Source organism: Hyperoodon ampullatus (assembly GCF_949752795.1).
Source record: "Hyperoodon ampullatus genome assembly, chromosome: 4".
In the NCBI taxonomy this organism is placed as follows: domain Eukaryota; kingdom Metazoa; phylum Chordata; class Mammalia; order Artiodactyla; family Ziphiidae; genus Hyperoodon; species Hyperoodon ampullatus.
The window spans coordinates 150,106,739-150,125,040 of NC_136917.1; the positions used below are offsets into that span (position 1 = coordinate 150,106,739).

At 44.2% G+C, this 18,302-nt stretch overlaps 1 protein-coding gene across 1 annotated transcript in view; it reads left to right on the forward strand.

Moving 5' to 3' along the window:
* DROSHA (drosha ribonuclease III) overlaps positions 1-2,433 on the forward strand; it is a gene marked incomplete at its 5' end in the record, with an annotated part of 122,339 nt that extends 119,906 nt beyond the window's left edge. The window contains one exon of the mRNA XM_079704044.1: positions 2,171-2,433. Within this exon, the coding sequence (XP_079560170.1) occupies positions 2,171-2,301 (131 nt within the window). The 3' untranslated portion in view covers positions 2,302-2,433. The remainder of the gene's footprint in view (positions 1-2,170) is intronic.
* Between the last annotated feature and the right edge of the window lie 15,869 nt (positions 2,434-18,302).

Sequence of the window (18,302 nt, forward strand, 5' to 3'; positions counted from 1 at the left end):
TGTCCATGGAATCTTCACTGAGAGTTCTGTTGACTCTGTTGTGGAGCTTTTTTATATGCGTATAATCACATATTGAAATAAAAATGAGACTCCATTTTCCAGCTATAGGATTGTTAAAGATGATCTTTTGAGTTTTTGGTTTGTTTGCTTTCAACCATAAAACATACTGGAGAGATAGCTGATTCTGAGACTGGCCTCCACATACTTACTGGTGGAAGGGAATTGTTTAAACTGCTGGAAAACAGACTGGCTGTCTGTACCTTAAAGAGGTTCATACCCTTTGATCTAGAGATTTCATTTCTAGGAGTCAAACCTAAGAAAATAATTGGAGCTATGTGCTAAAGTTCACCTACCATGATAAATGTGACAACTTGGTTTATAATAGCCAAAAAATCAACCAATCAAACTGCATGTTTGAAAGTAGGGAAATGTTTAAGTAAATTATCCCAGAGATTGACAAACATCTTCTATAAAGGACCAGATAGTAAGTACTCTGTCACAATTATGCACCTCTGCCACTGTAGCCCGTAGGCTTGGGTAGTATGCAGATGGCTGGTGTCTGTGTTCCAATAAAATCTTATTTACCAACACAGGTAGAGGGCTGTATTTGGCCTGTGGGCAGTAGTTTACCAACCCAAGCATACCCATCAAAATGTGCCTGTAACTATACTCCCCCAGTGTAAGGATGGCTGGGGGAATGATTTTAAGTGTTTATGTGTCTGTGTAATATATGTGCACATTTACATTGCGTGTGTGTGTGGAGTATAACTTTACTTCATAGGAAAAGGGCTTATTATAAGGATATATTCTAAAAGCTTATCTATGGCTAGATCTGAGTGGTGGAATTAAGTACTCTTAATACTTGAAACCTGTGTTTTATACAATACATAAGGAATCAAATTAATATCGTTTAGAGAATAGGATTTTATTGCTGTTTTATTTCTAAAATATGCCATTATGCTCCTCTTTTGTTTAAAGTCAATCACTGACTCTTAGGTCTTAGGTGATTCACCACCTGCCTTTCAGATCCTTCTCCTACCACCCTCTCGGCCCCTCCTCCCATCTGGGGTGAAAAGTGGGGCACTGTGCTAAAAGGAAGGGGGGTTAGGAATATACTATATATTTATGTCCACGTTTATTATGCTTCAACCTTAACAAAATCAAACTTTCCCCCAAACATGCCGTGCTGATTCTTCCTGTTTTTAAATATGAAGCAGTACCTCTTGTGTTTAACAGACCTGTACCCGGTTAGGGAGAACGGTGTCCTTCTCCTCTGTTACCAGATAACTTGTGTTGCTCTCATTCGTGCATCCCTTTGTGATATTTGTTGCTGAAGTGTGTAAGTGTTTGTTGACCAAGTGTGTAAAATGACTTTTTCTTGTTCCATATTTGATTTCTCACTCCATTGCTACACTCATTATATACCACAAATAACAAGTGAATTGTAAAATGTTTACATCTTATTCAAGATTTCCACTGTGTCAGCACTCTTGAGAGGGGTCAGATATCAAACTAAATGTGGTTTAAACTGTGCTATTGAGTGACATGTTTCCTTTCACCAAATGAAAGTGCTCTCTACTTGAGTTGCTGTTGCCCATATAGCTTTTAGCTTCTCATGATAAACTTCACCAATTGAATTATCAGAAATAATGACTTAGGGTGTGGCCTCCTTTTGTCCATCTGATCTTTTTACTCTTTTCAGAAACTCTACTTGTTGGTAAATAATGGTGTGATAATATCGTTATTTGTTTGAAGTTTTTAGTTTAAGCTTTGTAAAAATATACAACTCCCTTTTGCTATAGCCTTTAATCTCTCCCTGAAAATCACTTGTTGCTAGGAGAACTGTGTTAAAACACCTAGCTGGGAACATTCTGAAGCCACATGTCTATGTTTTAACATACCTGTGTATTTTGGTGCCTTTTCTGCTCGAGTTCACATCAGATATTGAAATCCAGAATCGAGTGCTGATCCAGACTTCCACTGTGTTCCCGAATGATAAAAGAAGAAGAGAAGAAAGCAAACAATTTTTTTTTCTCTTGCCTTACAAAATACAACTATATAGATTGCCTATGAATACATGTTCGTTCGTATGTGTGTATGTTTAGTTCGCATCATTCTGTGCACTGGTGGCTCTCCTTTATTAAGTGTAAAATATATCTCCTCGTGTCAGATAACTTTCCCCAGATGGCCCATCAGAAGCGGTTCATTGAACGGAAATACAGACAAGAGTTAAAAGAAATGAGGTGGGAAAGAGAGCATCAAGAGAAAGAGCCAGATGAGACTGAAGACATAAAGAAATAAAGGAGAGCGTGAAAGTGGTGGTGTATTTACTTGCTTAATAACTGTGACTGCTGCCGGTTGAGACCTAGCCTAGTTTTCCTGGAGACAATTACGAATAAAGTGTGCCCACTGAAATAAAACACAGTCAAATCACTCTTGTTGTTTTACTGATCTCATATTCAGTTTTTAGCTGGATAGTCTTTATTACAAAGTATTTGATTTCTGTTTAATGGAAAACTTCACTTGGGTAAATGTGCATATTCCCTATTACTTTGCTCTTTAAATAGTAAAATTTGAAACGTATATTCTATGTGGAATAGATCCTGATTTTTCTATCTTTCTGAGATTGTGACTCCAGACTTTTAGCTGACAAGCAAAAAATTCACTTTACCGGATATTTGGGCTGCGCTCTATAAACATCTGTACTGTTGGAAATCTCTGGATTATTCACTCGATCTTTCAGCTTTCATCTGGGTGTTTATCATGGTCTCAGCTGCAGACATTGTGCTTACCCTCGCTAACTGGTGAATCCTGTGTAGAAGGTATCTCTGTAACACTTAACTGGCTAATGGTGGGGTGTGGTGGGGGAAGACTGATACTGGAGTCACACGTATTCCTTGAGTCACTAGAACAGGGGAGAAACCGTGATTCCAAGCCAGAGGACGCTTTAAGCCAGGTGCTGTTACCCTGGGGTCAGTGGACCCTTCAGAAGTTTATAAACAGACTTCAGGGAAGTCTCAGAATATCTTGAAATTGTACTGGATTTGGGGAGGTGGCGGGGAGCAGGGGGAGGGGGGTTCATAGCTTCCATCGGCTCACAGTGGCCCCGGTAATAAAGGGCTAACAGTGCATTAAAAGACGGACCAGTTTTTTAACGTTATTTTAAACTGAACTTCACTGGTTTATTATTAATAAAGACAAAACTTCTTTTTTAAAACACATGTGTTTTTATTCATTACTTTAACAGCTATCGAGTGAGTGCCTACTATGCATCAGGCATTGTTCTAGTCTCTGAGGCTATAGCAGTAAACAAAATAAAATTCCCTGCCCTTGGGGGAGCTCGTGTGCTAGTGAAGGAATACACACAACGACAGGACATAAGACAGAGGTCACAGGGTGAGGTACATGATGGCCAAAGTAAAGTAGGTGCTGAGATGGGTGCAGTTTTCAGTCAGGTGGTTGGGGAAGCTCCCCAAAAGGGTATCATTTGAGTTAAAAAGGGAAGGAGGGGGCTTCCCTGGTGGCGCAGTGGTTGAGAGTCCGCCTGCCGATGCAGGGGACGTGGGTTCGTGCCCCGGTCCGGGAAGATCCCACATGCCGCGGAGCGGCTGGGCCCGTGAGCCATGGCCGCTGAGCCTGCGCGTCCGGAGCCTGTGCTCCGCAAAGGGAGAGGCCACAACAGTGAGAGGCCCGCGTACCACAAAAAAAAAAAAAAAAAAGGGAAGGAGGAGAGGGAGCCATTCAGGTTATCTGGAGAGTTTTTTTGTTTTGTTTTGTTTCGTTTTGCGGTACGCGGGGCTCTCACTGCTGTGGCCTCTCCCGTTGCGAAGCACAGGCTCCGGACGCGCAGGCTCAGCGGCCATGGCTCACGGGCCCATCCGCTCCGCGGCATGTGGGATCTTCCCGGACCGGGGCACGAACCCGCGTCCCCTGAATCGGCAGGTGGACTCTCAACCACTGCGCCACCAGGGAAGCCCTGGAGAGTTTCTTTGTACATAACTATTAAATGTTACATATGTTTTGTTGAAAATTTGGAGAATGTGTTAGTTTTATTAGCAGGAGAAAGAAACAAATGTTACTTTGGAAATATTGTGGAGAAAGTAGAAAGCATAAGCAGAAAGAAAAAATCACCTATGATTCTATCACCCAGAGATTTTTATATTGTTAGACCTTCTGTGTATACACACATGTATGCACACGCGCTCAAGTGCGCCTTCACGATCGGGTACTCTATATGTGGTTTCCATATCCTTTCTTTTTTATTAACTAATAAATCATCTCTCAGTGTTGAATCCACATATACATTGATGGCTGCGTATTAATGCGTATTTTGTATGCCAGGTTATACCATAATTTATTGACTAACCTAATGAAAGATGTGTAGGTTGTAAGTAATTTGTTGCTGTCATAGACAATGCTGTCACATTCATACACGCATGCACTTGCGTGCACGCACATATACGATAGAGAGGAGTGAGAGAGAAGACCTCTCTAGACTCTGTTAACTTGTTAATCATAGAAATGTAAGATGGTGGCTGTAAGAAAGGGTTGTCTTGGTTCTCTCCCCCAGAGGAGGAATAACAGGGAAAGAACCCTGAATTCATCAGTAGCCTTGAAAATGTTAGAGCAAAAGCCAAAAAGCAAGGGAAAATATTTGAACTTTTTTTAAACAAGCACTTTCACTAGTCTTGCCTGTGCATCAAAGTAATGCCAAAGCCAGCATGGGTCCAGGACTTTTTATTGTACCTGCACTTTTCCTCTCTGTAGTATTCTGGCCTTTTTCAGGTTCTCTCTCCATATTGATGGCTCTTGAAGCCTGAAGAAGTTAAGTCCATAACACAGTAGAAAACCCCTTGCAGTGAAGCACATCAAACACACATCAGGGCAGGTTAGCTTCGGAGGCTCTGCTGAGCAGTAATGAGGCCAGTGGCCAAACTCTGTAACTAGCCCCACAGACCGACTGAGCAGGCCCTGTGACTGCAGTTCCCACTTTGCCTCTGACCCAGCCTAACCCAGTCTTCTCACCTTCCACTTGTGATCATGAGAAGCACCAGTGAGGGTATACATCCTGCGTCAGTTCAACTGTGCTGTGTTATTCATGGAGGCTGAATATTAAGCTTGCTTCTCACAAGTCACTGAGGTTCTAGTCAGGGAGACAATGAAGTGATGGTGCATCTACCGACAAAGGGCCTCTGAGACTGGGAGGGGAAGGGGGAGAGTAGGCCAGACAAGGAAGTTAACTATCTCCTTCACAGAGGAGTTAATACTTGAGGAGTTAACTGAACCTTGAAGATGAGAGAGAGCTTGTGCCATTCGGACATTTCCTTCCAAGGAAGCAACAGGACTGGGTGGCAAGAAAATGACTTAGGATCCTATTGTATTCCGTGAGAGATGTGATGAAGGCCTGAAACAAGGCATTGAGAATGGAGCTGCCAGGAAAGAACAGATTTGCAAGATACATAGGAGGTAGAACGTACAGGCCATAGAGTAGGGCGAGGCATCTCAGCCTCAGCGCTAGTGACATTTTGGGCCAGATTATTCTTTTGGGGGGCAGGAGGGACTGTCCCATGCATTGTAGGGTGTTTAACCACATTCCTAGCCTCTGCCCACTAGATGTCAGTAGCATCTCTTCCCCCGGTTATGACATCTAAAAACGTCTTCAGATGTTGCCAAATGTCCCCTGGCGACAAAATAATCACCTCTGGTTGAGAACCACCGAGGTAGGAGAAACGAAGTGAAAGAACAGCAGGCTAATTTTTGTACAATCAAGATACAAACTATTTAGAGAAAAGCAGAATTAGGTGTTGAGTTGAGTTGGCTGTATTGAACTTCAGGGCCTATGGGATGTCTCTGTGGAGATGTTGAATAAGCAGTTGCATACATGGTTTTATAGCCCAGCGAAGTTATCTGAGCTCAAGTACAGATTAGAAATGGACTCAAAAACCTCAGTGGTATTTGTACATCTACAGAGGAGAACACTGTTTTTCCCGGGTTGGAGACAGGAAACCATTCCAGGGATGTACTGCTTCGAAACTGTAGGCTTCATACAGGAGGTAAATTTATACCAGAGAGGGAACTCAGCTTCCATCTGAACTATTTCAACTCTAGATGAGCTTTCTTAAACCAACCAGCTGTTTCAGAATTATTTCTATCATCCTCCTTGTTTGTGAAGTGTTTGTGAAATTTCCCTATGGTTACCTTGTACAAAGTGAAGAAGACTCTTTGTGAATTACCGGGGTTCCATGAGATTGTTCTAGACTGGGAGTAACAACACACTAAAGTCTTGCAGACCCGTTCCCTGAAGCTACTAGCCCTCGAATCTTCCCTAGACCTTCATTGTTTATTCTGTTTTATGAAGGATAAAATAAAGCATAATTAGGTATTATAATATTTCTTTTGTGTAAATATCAGAACATTTAAGCGAACAGCGTGTAGAAGAGATACTTAATTGGCCACAAAAGATTTTTATTCTTTTTTTTTTAAAAATTAAAAAAAAAAATTTTTTTGGGGGGCTTCCCTGGTGGCGCAGCGGTTGAAAGTCCGCCTGCCGATGCAGGGGACGCGAGTTCGTGCCCCGGTCCGGGAAGATCCCACGTGCCGTGGAGCGGCTGGGCCCGTGAGCCATGGCCGCTGGGCCTGCGCGTCCGGAGCCTGTGCTCCGCAATGGGAGAGGCCACAACAGTGAGAGGCCTGCATACCGCAAAAAAAAAAAAAAAATTAAAAATTTTTTGCTGCATTGGGTCTTCATTGTTGTACATGGGCTTTCTCTTGTTGCAGAGCACAGACTCTAGGCGCATGGGCTTCAGTAGCTGTGGCTTGTGGGCTCTAGAGCGCAGGCTCAGTAGTTGTGGCACATGGGCTTAGTTGCTCCGTGGCACGTGGGATCTTCCCGGACCAGGGCTCGAACCTGTGTTCCCTGCATTAGCAGGCAGATTCTTAACCACTGCGCCACCAGGGAAGTCCAAGATTTTTATTCTTATAGAATTATTGTCAGTAATTGCCTGCCCACCAGGGGACCACATTCCAGCCTCTGTGTTGAAGTGAAGCCAAGTGGCTAGTTCCCACCCGTTGAATGTCAAGAGCTTCCAGGCTGTGGTACCAGGAGCATGTTTGCCATTTCTCCATCCCCTTACTCCAATTTGCTGGCTGGATGCCGACATCCAGGGAGGGTGACCTTGAAAGCTACCATCAGTGAGAACATGAGTGGCTGCGTGGGGCAGAGTCTCCACCCCCATTCCCACCGCCCACCTCCCCTCCAAGGATAGGAGAATACTGCTTGGACTTTACTCAAATGAGAAACAAACATCTGTGTGTTAAACCACTACTTGGGGATTTATCCCTTATAGCCACTAGTGTTACCTTCACTAACATAAGTGTTTCTGAGGCAGGCAATGAACAACCCTAATTGAATATCTGCCAGCCCAACAAGAGTTTTTTAAAAGTTCACCCACCTGTTACTAACGCTACATTGAACCAATGCTGTCACGTTCCTGATTTCATTCTGACATGGTTATGTATGGTTCAGAAATGCCCCTTTATGTTAAAAGAAATGTTAAAATATAGCAGCCGTGAAATGAAATACATTTTTACATATGAATTAGTGGCTCGGAGAACATTCATTCTAAGATTTATTAGTATTTGTAACACCTACTATAATCCTGGGAAAGGCAGCATCCTTGTTCTCAGGAAGCTCACCATTTATTTATATTTATTTATTTACTTACTTTTTGGCTGCATCTTGCAGCATGCGGGATCTTAGTTCCCTGACCCAGGGATCGAACACATGCCCCCTGCAATGGAAGGGCGGAGTCTTAGCCACTGGACCGCCAAGGAAGTCCCGGAAGCTCGCTATTTAGAAAAGGAAGCACATACACCCATGCACATAAGGCGCAACACAGAGGATCAGAGAGAGAGAGAGTGACTCATTCCTTCTGGAGGAATGGTGGGGTCCGGGGAGGCCCACCTTTAGTTTGATTTTGAGAGATGATGTCAGTCCACCCAGCTGTTGACTCCACCTTACTGTACTCCCCATGACAAAAAACCTTTTTTCAGATCAAGCATATTCTGTTTTTTAGCCACAATGTCATTATGACCCCTAACAAAATTATCAAAAACTCCTTAATAACTTCGAATAACCAGCCCATATTCAAATGTACAGCTGTTTTGTCCAACTATTGATTCAAACAGGATCTATACGTTGCCTTGATTTTTATGTCTTTTACATCACTTTTAATCTGGAACATACTTCCACTCCCCCTTTTTTTCTAGTTGAAGAAACCTGGTCAGTTGTTCCATAGAGTCTCCCACATTCTGGATGTGATGCATTGCTTTCCTGTGGTGTCATTTACATTTTTCCTTTATGCTCTGTATGAGAACTAAAGGCTTGATTATAGCTTTAGTTTCAAATTTTGTGGCATACGTGTATTTCAGGTTCCCCACCCTCCACCCCTGAAATAATAATTTCAACAGTGCCAGTTCTCTGATTCTTTTGGGGACTAGATGATTGTGATGATTAATTTTATGTGTCAGTGGGGGCTAGATGTGGGATGTTGTTTTAGGCAACTGAGTTTGTGGTCATTTGTTATGCAGCATTAGAAAGTGAATACCTTCCCCTTCTCTTTCTAAACGGCTAATCATTTCATGTAACTATCCTGTTTAAAATTTGGGATAAAGCCCAAATTCCTTATCTCCGCATTCAGTTCCCCCCTGCCCAGACACCAGGCTCTTCTGCTGGCCCCGGACCCCTCACACTGCACTCCAGCCTCATAGAACAAGTTGTAGATATGGAAACACCTCCTTTCTCTCCCCTCCAGGGCTTTGCACGGCCCTAAATAGGCCACCTCCTTGCTCCTTATCTGTTACTCATCTTTTGGGCCTCAGCTCAGGAACTATCTCTCACAAGCCTTTCCTTGGACCTTAAATAGATTAAGCGTACACCCTTGGGTTCTTTCCTGAATCACATTTGTCACACTGTATTTTACTCTCTCTTGACTCACCCATCTTTGCCTGCTAGACCACAAGCTCCTGGTGGGCTGGACCATCACTCATCTACCTTTGAACCACGGGCTCTTTGTGGGCTCGCCATCACTGTTGGCTGAATAAAACTAACCAGACTCCTCCTTGCCATGCTTGCACAAGCCTCAACTACCCTCGAGCAGAACTCCAGCATCCTCCAAGCGGCCCTCCTGCAGGAACTCTGGGGCTAAGGTGAAGAGAATGACCGTTGGAGGCTGCAGCATCTGCACCCTCTCTGGACCTCCTGCCCTTGGACTTGGCTGGGAGCTCGGAGCACGAGCTCAGTGGGATCCGGCAGGAAGCAGGGGAGCTTGGTCTCTCTTGTCTTCCTGAAGCTGTTGCTCTCACACCCTTCTGAGGCCGGGAGTTCACATCAACGGGCAAGCAGACAAAGAATAGCTCCAGGAGCTACTTCTAGATGATGAGATAGAGCCACAGAAACCTGAGGAATGGCTTGGTCACCAGTGATGCCACCAATGGGTGTTGTGGCACAGGCTTTAGTCACCCGACCCCACCGTCTCCGGCAGCAGCTCCCTCTCCAATATTCCTTGCTATGGACAAATACGAATGATCTTTATTCAGTTCTGTATAACTGTATATCTAGACACAGCGCCAGTTGGCAGCTCCAACTAGATTGTTGCTCCTGTGTCGAAATTTGGGAGCTGCTCTAAGCAAATAAGGGCAGAACCCCCAGTTTTCCCTCACAACAACCCCGACTAGATTCTCCATCTCTGTCTTACACTGTCAATGTCCTCAGAGACATCCCTTTGAAGAGAGGCTCCCCCATCAGATCTCTGTCAATGACCCAGCCGTGAATGAACACATCCATCCCATCACCCAAGTAGCTGCTTCTGAAAGTTTCATTTCTGCTGAAATATTTGTCCGACTAAAGAAAAGGTTTTAAATGAAGTTTAAAGACAAAACCCAAAAAACCCAGCTTGCTAATATTTGTAGGCTGAATATTAGCCCATCACAGTTGGAAACTCTCAGATAAAACAACTCATAATGAAAATGCAGCAAGACCCTTAAATGTAGCAATTCTAATGCTCACCTCTATTATTATCATAATAGGGGCCTCAAATGGAGCTGTTGAGAACAGTGGCTGCCCCTGAGTAGAATTCAACCAGAAAGATCAAGAGAGAGCCCTAATTGCCTTTCTTCTCAGATCAAACAATTGACTTAATTCTCCAGGCCTACACACCAAAATGTTTTTGAGGAGATTCAAATAGGTTACTCAAATAGAGGATTAAGGTTTTCTCTGCAGATTATACTTTTATGCCCCGTGGTTCATAGCTTGAAGTGTTAAGTAGTTTTGTCGAAATAAGCAGGGCTGGAAGGGTTTTTAGGATCTTACAAATCACACACTTGCTGAGTAACACAAGGGACATCTCTCCCGCTGCCCCCCCTTTTCTTTTTTTTAATTTAATGGTTGAGGCTTGGGGGTGGGGAGAAATTAAGCATATTAGAGATTAGTTGGAAATTTCATGAGGCATCGAAGATAAGAGAAGTACAAGTGTGGGGCTTTATTGTGTTTTGTCTTTCAAAAATTGTTTCACAAAATGATGCAGCTGGAGAAGCCACATAAGAAGAAGGGATTTTCTTGTGAACGCTTAACTGCCTGAAGAGAAAGTCCAGAGGGGCTGTGAAATCAGACCCTGGAGGCTTCTCTGTAGTGCTGTGCTAATCAGGGTTATTTTACTCACTGAGACTTCATTTCTGCTTAAAGGAGTTAGTGGCAAAAATGTAAGCTTTCATTTTCTTACAATAGAGTTTTCCCAGGAAAGGGCACTCGTCGGAAAGGCTTCAGCGACATCCTGTTCTTGGTCGCACAGGTGGCTCAGCTGTCGTCCCAGGTCCCCCGGGAATGCGTTCCTCCTTAATCAAAGGGTTGTTCGGTGAATTTACCCAGGTCATGGACTGCACGGAGCTCTGGTGATTTGTACACTGCCCTCCACTTCTTCACTTCTCCTGGGTCTGTCCCTCTTAGCAAAGCTAGGTGAAGTAGCTTAATTGATGTCACAGCATTGCACAACGTACCTAGCGGATGTGAACTGCAGACTTGATGTGGCCTGACAGGGAATGGACAACCGTGGTGTGCAGACATCCCACGGAACCACAGCAATTATGTTTTTGTCCAGCCTGGTACAGTCCCTGTTACTTCTGAGGTTGCCATTCCCGTTTCTCCAGAACTCAACCCCACGCACTGGGTCTTGTCAGGTGCCAGGGAAAATATTCCTCTGGCTCTGATCTCCATCTCTGGCCCGGGCCTGGCTCCGTTTTCCTCAGCCATGTCTCTGTCCTCCCGTGTGTGAGAAATCCGCAGAGACGGCATCACTGGCCAAGACTTCCAAACCGCCGACGGAGGTGCTCAGGGCGCCTCGGCTCCGTGGGTTGGGAAAGCTCATAAGTCGTTTATTGCCTCCTCCCCCAGCACGGAGGGAACTTGCTGGCAAACCTCAAGGCAGAGTTAAGCGGTGGGTGTGGGCATGCAGGGTTGGCCCAGACTTGGGGGGTAAGCCAGAGGCCCAGAGGAAAGGCGAGAGAGGAGGAGACGGATGGGGCCTGCCGGTTCTCAGAGGCTGGAAGCAACTGGGGCAGGGGGAGAGGAAGAGGGGCTTCTGAGCAGAGGAGGGATGGGTGCGGAGTGGGGAGAGGGCGTGGAGAAAAGCCCAGGGGAGGTTAGGGGGCCCAAAGTGCTGTGCGTTCAACATGGCCAACTCCCTTCTTCTGTGTCTCCCAAGAGAGCATTAGGAAAACACCTATTGCTCAGTAATGGAAGACGGCAATGGGATAAACAGTGTTGAGTCCAGTGGGGAGAGAACTGGGACCACACACAGGGCCTCGTCAGATCTGGGTCACGTTGCATCACCAAGGGGCCTGGGGAACTGGTTTCTTCCACTGCTAGCTTTATACATCTCTCTTTTCCTCCCTATCACGTTTTCTTGTTTGGCCCATTCTCATCCTGGCTGAGTCCCAGACGGACCCTTCTGCCCGTTCAGTGCCCAAGTCTCAGCCTTTTCTGTATATAGAACATCTTTCCCTTAGAGTCTCAGCACAAATTAAGTCCCTGAGTGGCATGGCAGCATTCAAATTGATGAGACCCTCTTAATGCCTTGGATTCGAGTGCAGAATGAATGCTTCAAGACAGGGGTCAGCAAACTTTTTGTGCAAAGGGCCAGACAGTACATATTTTAGACTTTGCCAGGCAAAACTGAGAATATTATGTAGGTATTTATAGAACAGGAGAGAAAACAAATTTTCACAGATTTTATACATAAAATTCAAAACTTTATAGAAAACACTGGAATTTGAATTCCATATAACTTTATGTGCCACAAAATATTATTATTATTTTGATCTTTTTACAATTATTTAAAATTATAAAAGCCATTCTTAGCTTGTGGGGTGTATAAATAACAGGTGGTGGGCTGGATTTGGCCCCACTGGTTGTAATTTGCCAACCCCTGTTTCAAGACGAATGGATCATGTTGCTATCAAGGAAGGTGCACTCACAACACCGCGTTCTTCCCATATCTCTGCAGACTTGATTGTGACGATCTGGATAAAAATGCTGGTCATCCAAACCTCAGTTCCACAGTCAATGCCTGTGATTCATGACAGGTAGGCAAAATGACGGAGTTATAGAATTCTCCACTCTTCTTCCAGGTAATTAGGCTGCAGGCCCAAATGCCTTGGTAATTAATGTTGGCATATCCCTTAAGTCCATGCATGCCCTTTATCAGAAGTCTGCACCCGGACCACAGTGGTGATCTTACATTTTCATGGCAACACATGGTTTTAAAAGCACTTTAACATACAGTATCTCATTAGAGCTTCTTAACAACCCGAGAGGTAGAAAGGGTGATTATTATCCCCATTTTATGACTGAAAGAACCTAAACAAAACCAAAGCTTCGAGAAGTTGTGGAGCTGCCTGTGATCAGTTTTGCGGTGGTGGATGGAGGTTGGACCTCAGGTGTTGCTAGGAGCTGGGGATAGAGCAACAAAGACAAGCCTGGAGCTTCGGTCAAGAGGGGCAACAGCCCACAGAGAAAATAAAATAGTCCTACTAACATTAAAAGAGTTGGTATCCCTATCAAGATGAAAAAGCACACCCTCTTTGAATATATCCAGAAATATTTAGCCTTGTTTATTGTAACCCAAAAGCATATCTTAAGGTAAAAGCCTCCAAAAGCTGAATAAATCCCAAAGATAAAAAGAATAAACTTCAAGGTAATAATTATACTTCCAAAAACAGTCCCAGGATGCTTCTAAGGGCCAGTACCTGGAATGTGTATTTTGTTATTACCCTATATGTGAAGGTCTTAAAGCAGACAGCAAAGAGAATGCTGAGAAAATCACAGTGCACAAGCTGACCCTCAAGGACAGCGTGAATTGGGACTCAAAGGTGGTGATGGTGGCCGTTCCTCACAGACCCCAGTGAGATCACAGTGTCCTGAGACTTTAATGGGCCGCGACAGGTTAGTGGCCTGGCCATCCGGCTGCCTGCCTAGAGCCGGCTTCCTTGTGGGGAGAGGTCAGGGGAGCAGAAACAGCCTGCTGCTGCCGTCTGCTTCTCTCACAGACACACAGCGACATCACACAAGCCCAGAGTCCTTTGAACACGGCTCCCAGGAAGTGTCACTAGGTGAAAGAGCAGATGCTGCTGGAGGGTAGTGGATAAGAGCGAGAGCTCTAGAATCACGCTAACCTGGGTTCAAATCCCAACCCTCCTCTTACTGACCTGGACCTTGGAGAGCCTGCCTTCATGTAGTTCATGGTGTGTAAGAGAGGCTAACACAGTGGCTACACGGTTGGCTTGTGGGAAGCACTAAATGAGATAATGCGTGTAAAATGCCCGGCACGTAGCCTGGCCTCTTGCTATGGGTGCTATTTATTAGGCCCAATAGCTAATCTGAAACAGCTAATAACTCTCTGGAGAGGCAGCTCCGCGGCAGAAGAAGGAGCATTAGGCTGGGATTCAAAAGGCTTGGGTCGCACATGAAATTCTGACCCTTGGGAGAGGTTAAGTGATCTGAAGAAAGCCAACCCCGGAGCCCAGGCTGCCTCCTCTAAGAACTGGAATTAATAATGTCTATTTCACAAGGTCGCTGGGAGGAGTAAGAAAGACAGGGTGCGAGATTGCTTTCTCTATTATATTATTATATAGTGCCACAAAAATGTTCACAGCAACGTCTCTGAACAAGCAATATATACATATTTATGTGTGCACCACATCTCGTTCCATAAAAGATTTGAGACATTCTTCAAACCTCAAGCAGAGCTCAAAACCCACGTGAATAAAGAGAATCCACGTGAAATAATGAACCATAAATATGATTTTAAAAGGAGGACCCAGAAATAGGTAAAAGTAGGAACAAAAAGATCCAGGAGAAATAAACATTCAAAATTGTGGGGCGGAAGATTTTATCTACTGTACCGCTCAAACTGAATATCCAATTTATCTCTTAAGTTTTCTGAGAGTCCAAGGGAAAAAAGGGAGATGCGGTTTTTCATTCTTATTGAAAAAAATACGTACAGATCTATCTCACCCTCTCCTCTCCCCTCCCCACCTCCATTCTTCAAGAGAAGCAGTAGTTTGCAACCCTTACTTCAACCTTGCCAAGGTAAGTACCATTTAGAAATGAAGAAACCAAGCCTCAGAGAGGTTGCCTAGCTTGCCTGAGATCACACAGCTAGTAGGAGGCAAAGCCAGGCTTCAAACTCAAGTTCAAAAGCACCACAGCCCTGTTCCTCCCACCACTAGGAGTGAAATTGTTCGACAGGTGTCTTCCTGAGCTGCAGCAGCCGGGGAGACTTTCTTAGAATCAGACAGAGACTGTCTTGGTGCCCCAGCTGTCTGCCCAAAGTGTGATTCAGCAGAAAATTACTGTTTCAAGGCCAAAGAAACAGAAATAAACCCTCTCATTGCCGCAGGGCCGGGCAAGCTGAACCAGCCTTCCTGGAGGGCATAGACTGGGGACACGGAGGAAGGAAAGAGACAGCTTGCTGTCCTTGGGCTTGGAAATGAACTTAGCGCAGGGCACTTGCAGAGGTGTCCTCCTCAGCCCGCAGTTGCTGAAGGCTCATGTGATGTCAGTGTGAGCAAGGGCACAACAGACTCTCACAGAAAGCACTCTGAAACAAGAAGGAAGATTCCAGCTCAGCCCTGGGTGGGGCAAGAACAGGGTAGAGCACATTCGCCAGCAGGAATGGAACAAAGGCAAGAGGAATAGTAAAACAAAACGATCCTCAAAGTCCCAACCAGCCAGGCCTTTTATTCAGGTCTGGAAACTGATACCACAGCCCCATTGTCCAGAATCCCCCTTCATCGTAACTAAGCAAGGTTCAGGTTTACAGTATAGTGTAAAGTATGTGGTCCCCACTGGTCTTTTTAATGGATCCATAAAGTCCTGAGTTAAGAGGCTCCTCCAGGCGCTGTCATATTGATATCCAGACGGGAGGAACCTATCCATTATTGCAGCCCAGAGTAAGTGACACCCCTGCCTTTAACAAAGTTTCTGTCTCTTCGGGTGGCTATAGATAATATTAGCAGGGGTTCCAAAATGCATTTCACAGTAGGTTCATAAAAGGTGCACTGAGTGACTGAGAGTACAATGTCTTCAAGCCATATTCTTACAGCACATGTGGCATCTAGACTCATAAGGCTTTTCCTCTAGTGTCTAGATCAAAGCCAAGGGCATGACATCTACAGTACAGCTCAGGAAAGGCAATTCTGCAGAGGCCAAAACCACTTGTTTCAATTCTGGGCCTTTCGATAGCAACTTTGATCAAAGGATAGACTTTATGTGGCATTGGGTCATATGTATGTCATATATTTTAAATGACTGTCCAACAATCTCAGCCTGAGGTTTTGATGAGAATTGGACACTTGACAGTTTGGTGTTATATTTTTGGACACTGTCTTATATTAAAGAAAGGCAGTATGTCAATCAAGCATAGAACAGTGTCCTTTGGAAATAAAAAATAAACAGATGGCAATTTGATACTATTTTATGAAATGCGAGTAGGTAAAATATGCTATCTACTTGGATTGATAGCCATCCGACCACTGCATGGAGGCCAGATGCAGAAAACTAGAATTGTGCTCAGAAAATAGTTTGGGGGCTTTTCTGGTCCTTGAAAAAATGATTAATTAAATCCTGAAGATTTTACACTGTAGAGCATGAAAAGAAGCTTTGGGCCTGTAAAGTGTTGGAGCAGTTGTTACTTGTTCCCCTCAATGACTGTATAAAACCTGGATAACATGCCCACAGATAACATAGTTTTGATCAAAGCAGTGTTCTGATGAAACTGCCAGGATGCATTAATTGAAAGATGTACTTGTTTTAGTTTCTAAATAAATGTACCTGTTTTATGAGATAATTGGTTATGAACCAATTAGGTTTTGGACAACATCTGCCAAAAATGATTTAGTTGGGTCCTGTGATTAATTAACTGGAGGTCCTCAGAATCAGAAGGGTTTGCTCATTATTGAATGTAATTTGGAGGAATTTGGGCCATAAATCCCTGACTGTGAGGACTATTCCACTTTAGTCCTGGTGTTTAGAGCGGGCGTTACAGTGTTTAGGAGAGGGCCCTAGCCTCTAGTTCACAGGACCAGTGAAGAAAGACAAGAGTTAAGATGTGACCAAGACAAAAAGAAATGTGAGGGGACATTTCCCAGGCCCAACATTACCCAAATAATTGGAATGCCATGTTAGTAAGTCCAGAAATATCAGAGCCTCACAAACAAGTCATTAACCACCCTGCTAGCCAGAATCTGGTTTGGGGAGAAAAGTTGTAATGGCCACATATTATATTTCTGTCCTTTTGCTTCACACATTTTTGCTCAACCAAGATACCACCAGCATAACTAGAAATGTGTGAGGCTTTTCAAGGAAAGACCTCAGGTAAATGACTGAATCCAGTCTACTGTCAATCAACAAAAGGTCACCTTTGTCCTTTGGGATGCTGTGGGGTTACCAAAGGAATGAGATACCCCACTTACCTGCCTTACATCTTCAGCTCTCCAAAGTATAGCCCTGACTCAGAAGTAAGAATTAAAAAGCCTCACTTATGAAACTCTGCCCTGAATAAAGCCATGTATTCACTTTCCTGGTTCTTCTCTCAGATTTATTGGCTCTTCTGGACCAGGCTTCTTAACAAGTACCTGACTCTGGTTTCTCCTTCTCTTCAGATGAGAAGTGGTGTAGAAAGCCCGGAAGAGAAAGAGGATGTCTCAGTGGGAGCTAGAGACATGGTCAGAACAAGGGAAATGTTAAGTCTAGAGTCATAACAATGATAAAAAAACAATTCTCGACATGGAACCATATTTTATATAAGAATCAAATACTGTATATTCATGATAATAACTCTGAATCAAGAGCTGGCTAAAATGCTATTTTCCAGGGTATTAACTAATGTGTTAAAATTGACCATAAAATAATTGGTAGGCTCAAAATCAAATAATATTCTAGCAGGAAGTAGATTTTACCATATGAAGAATAACAGGTTTGCACCAAAGGCAGAAGAAAAATAAGAGGATAATGAAAAAAAAAAAAAAAAAGAAAGAAAGAAAGGAAAACGTTGATTTGACAGCAACCACTTTCCATAGGGTGTAACAGAAAGTAAATCTCTGGCTTCTCACAAAATCTGGATCACAGGAGCTCAATGTGGTTTTTACACAAGACTTAGAAGAAATCACCGGCATTAGGGTCTCCATCAAGGAGGAACCTCCAGGCAACAAGCCTGGAAGCTCGGGACACACACCACTCTTGGAAAGGTGTGTTCATGCAGGGAGGTGCCTGCACAAGGAAACTTGTGCACAGAAGCCAGCAGCACGGTGGCCCTGCCTGTAGGTGGTGCAGGCTGCTCCCAGGGTATGCTGGGGGGAGACAGGTTGTACCAATAGACAAGCCCAAGTATGTGCATTTGCTCACATTTGGGGGTGGTGGTGGTGGGACAAAGTCATGTAAAGAAAGCAGTGCAGCTTGACTGAGGTTCCCCTGTCTCCTCCCCACGTTCACCCATCAGCAAGGTCTAGGGGAGTCTGTTTGCAGATGTTAAATTGGGATCATACCATGACAACCTCTTGTTTCTGTTCAGTAACTAGGGAGCAGAAACGAGTTTCATTTTCTCTATTTTTTTTTTTTTTTTTTTTTTTTTTTGTGGTACGCGGGCCTCTCACTGTTGTGGCCTCTCCCGTTGCGGAGCACAGGCTCCGGATGCACAGGCTCAGCAGCCATGGCTCACGGGCCCAGCCGCTCCGCGGTATATGGGATCCTC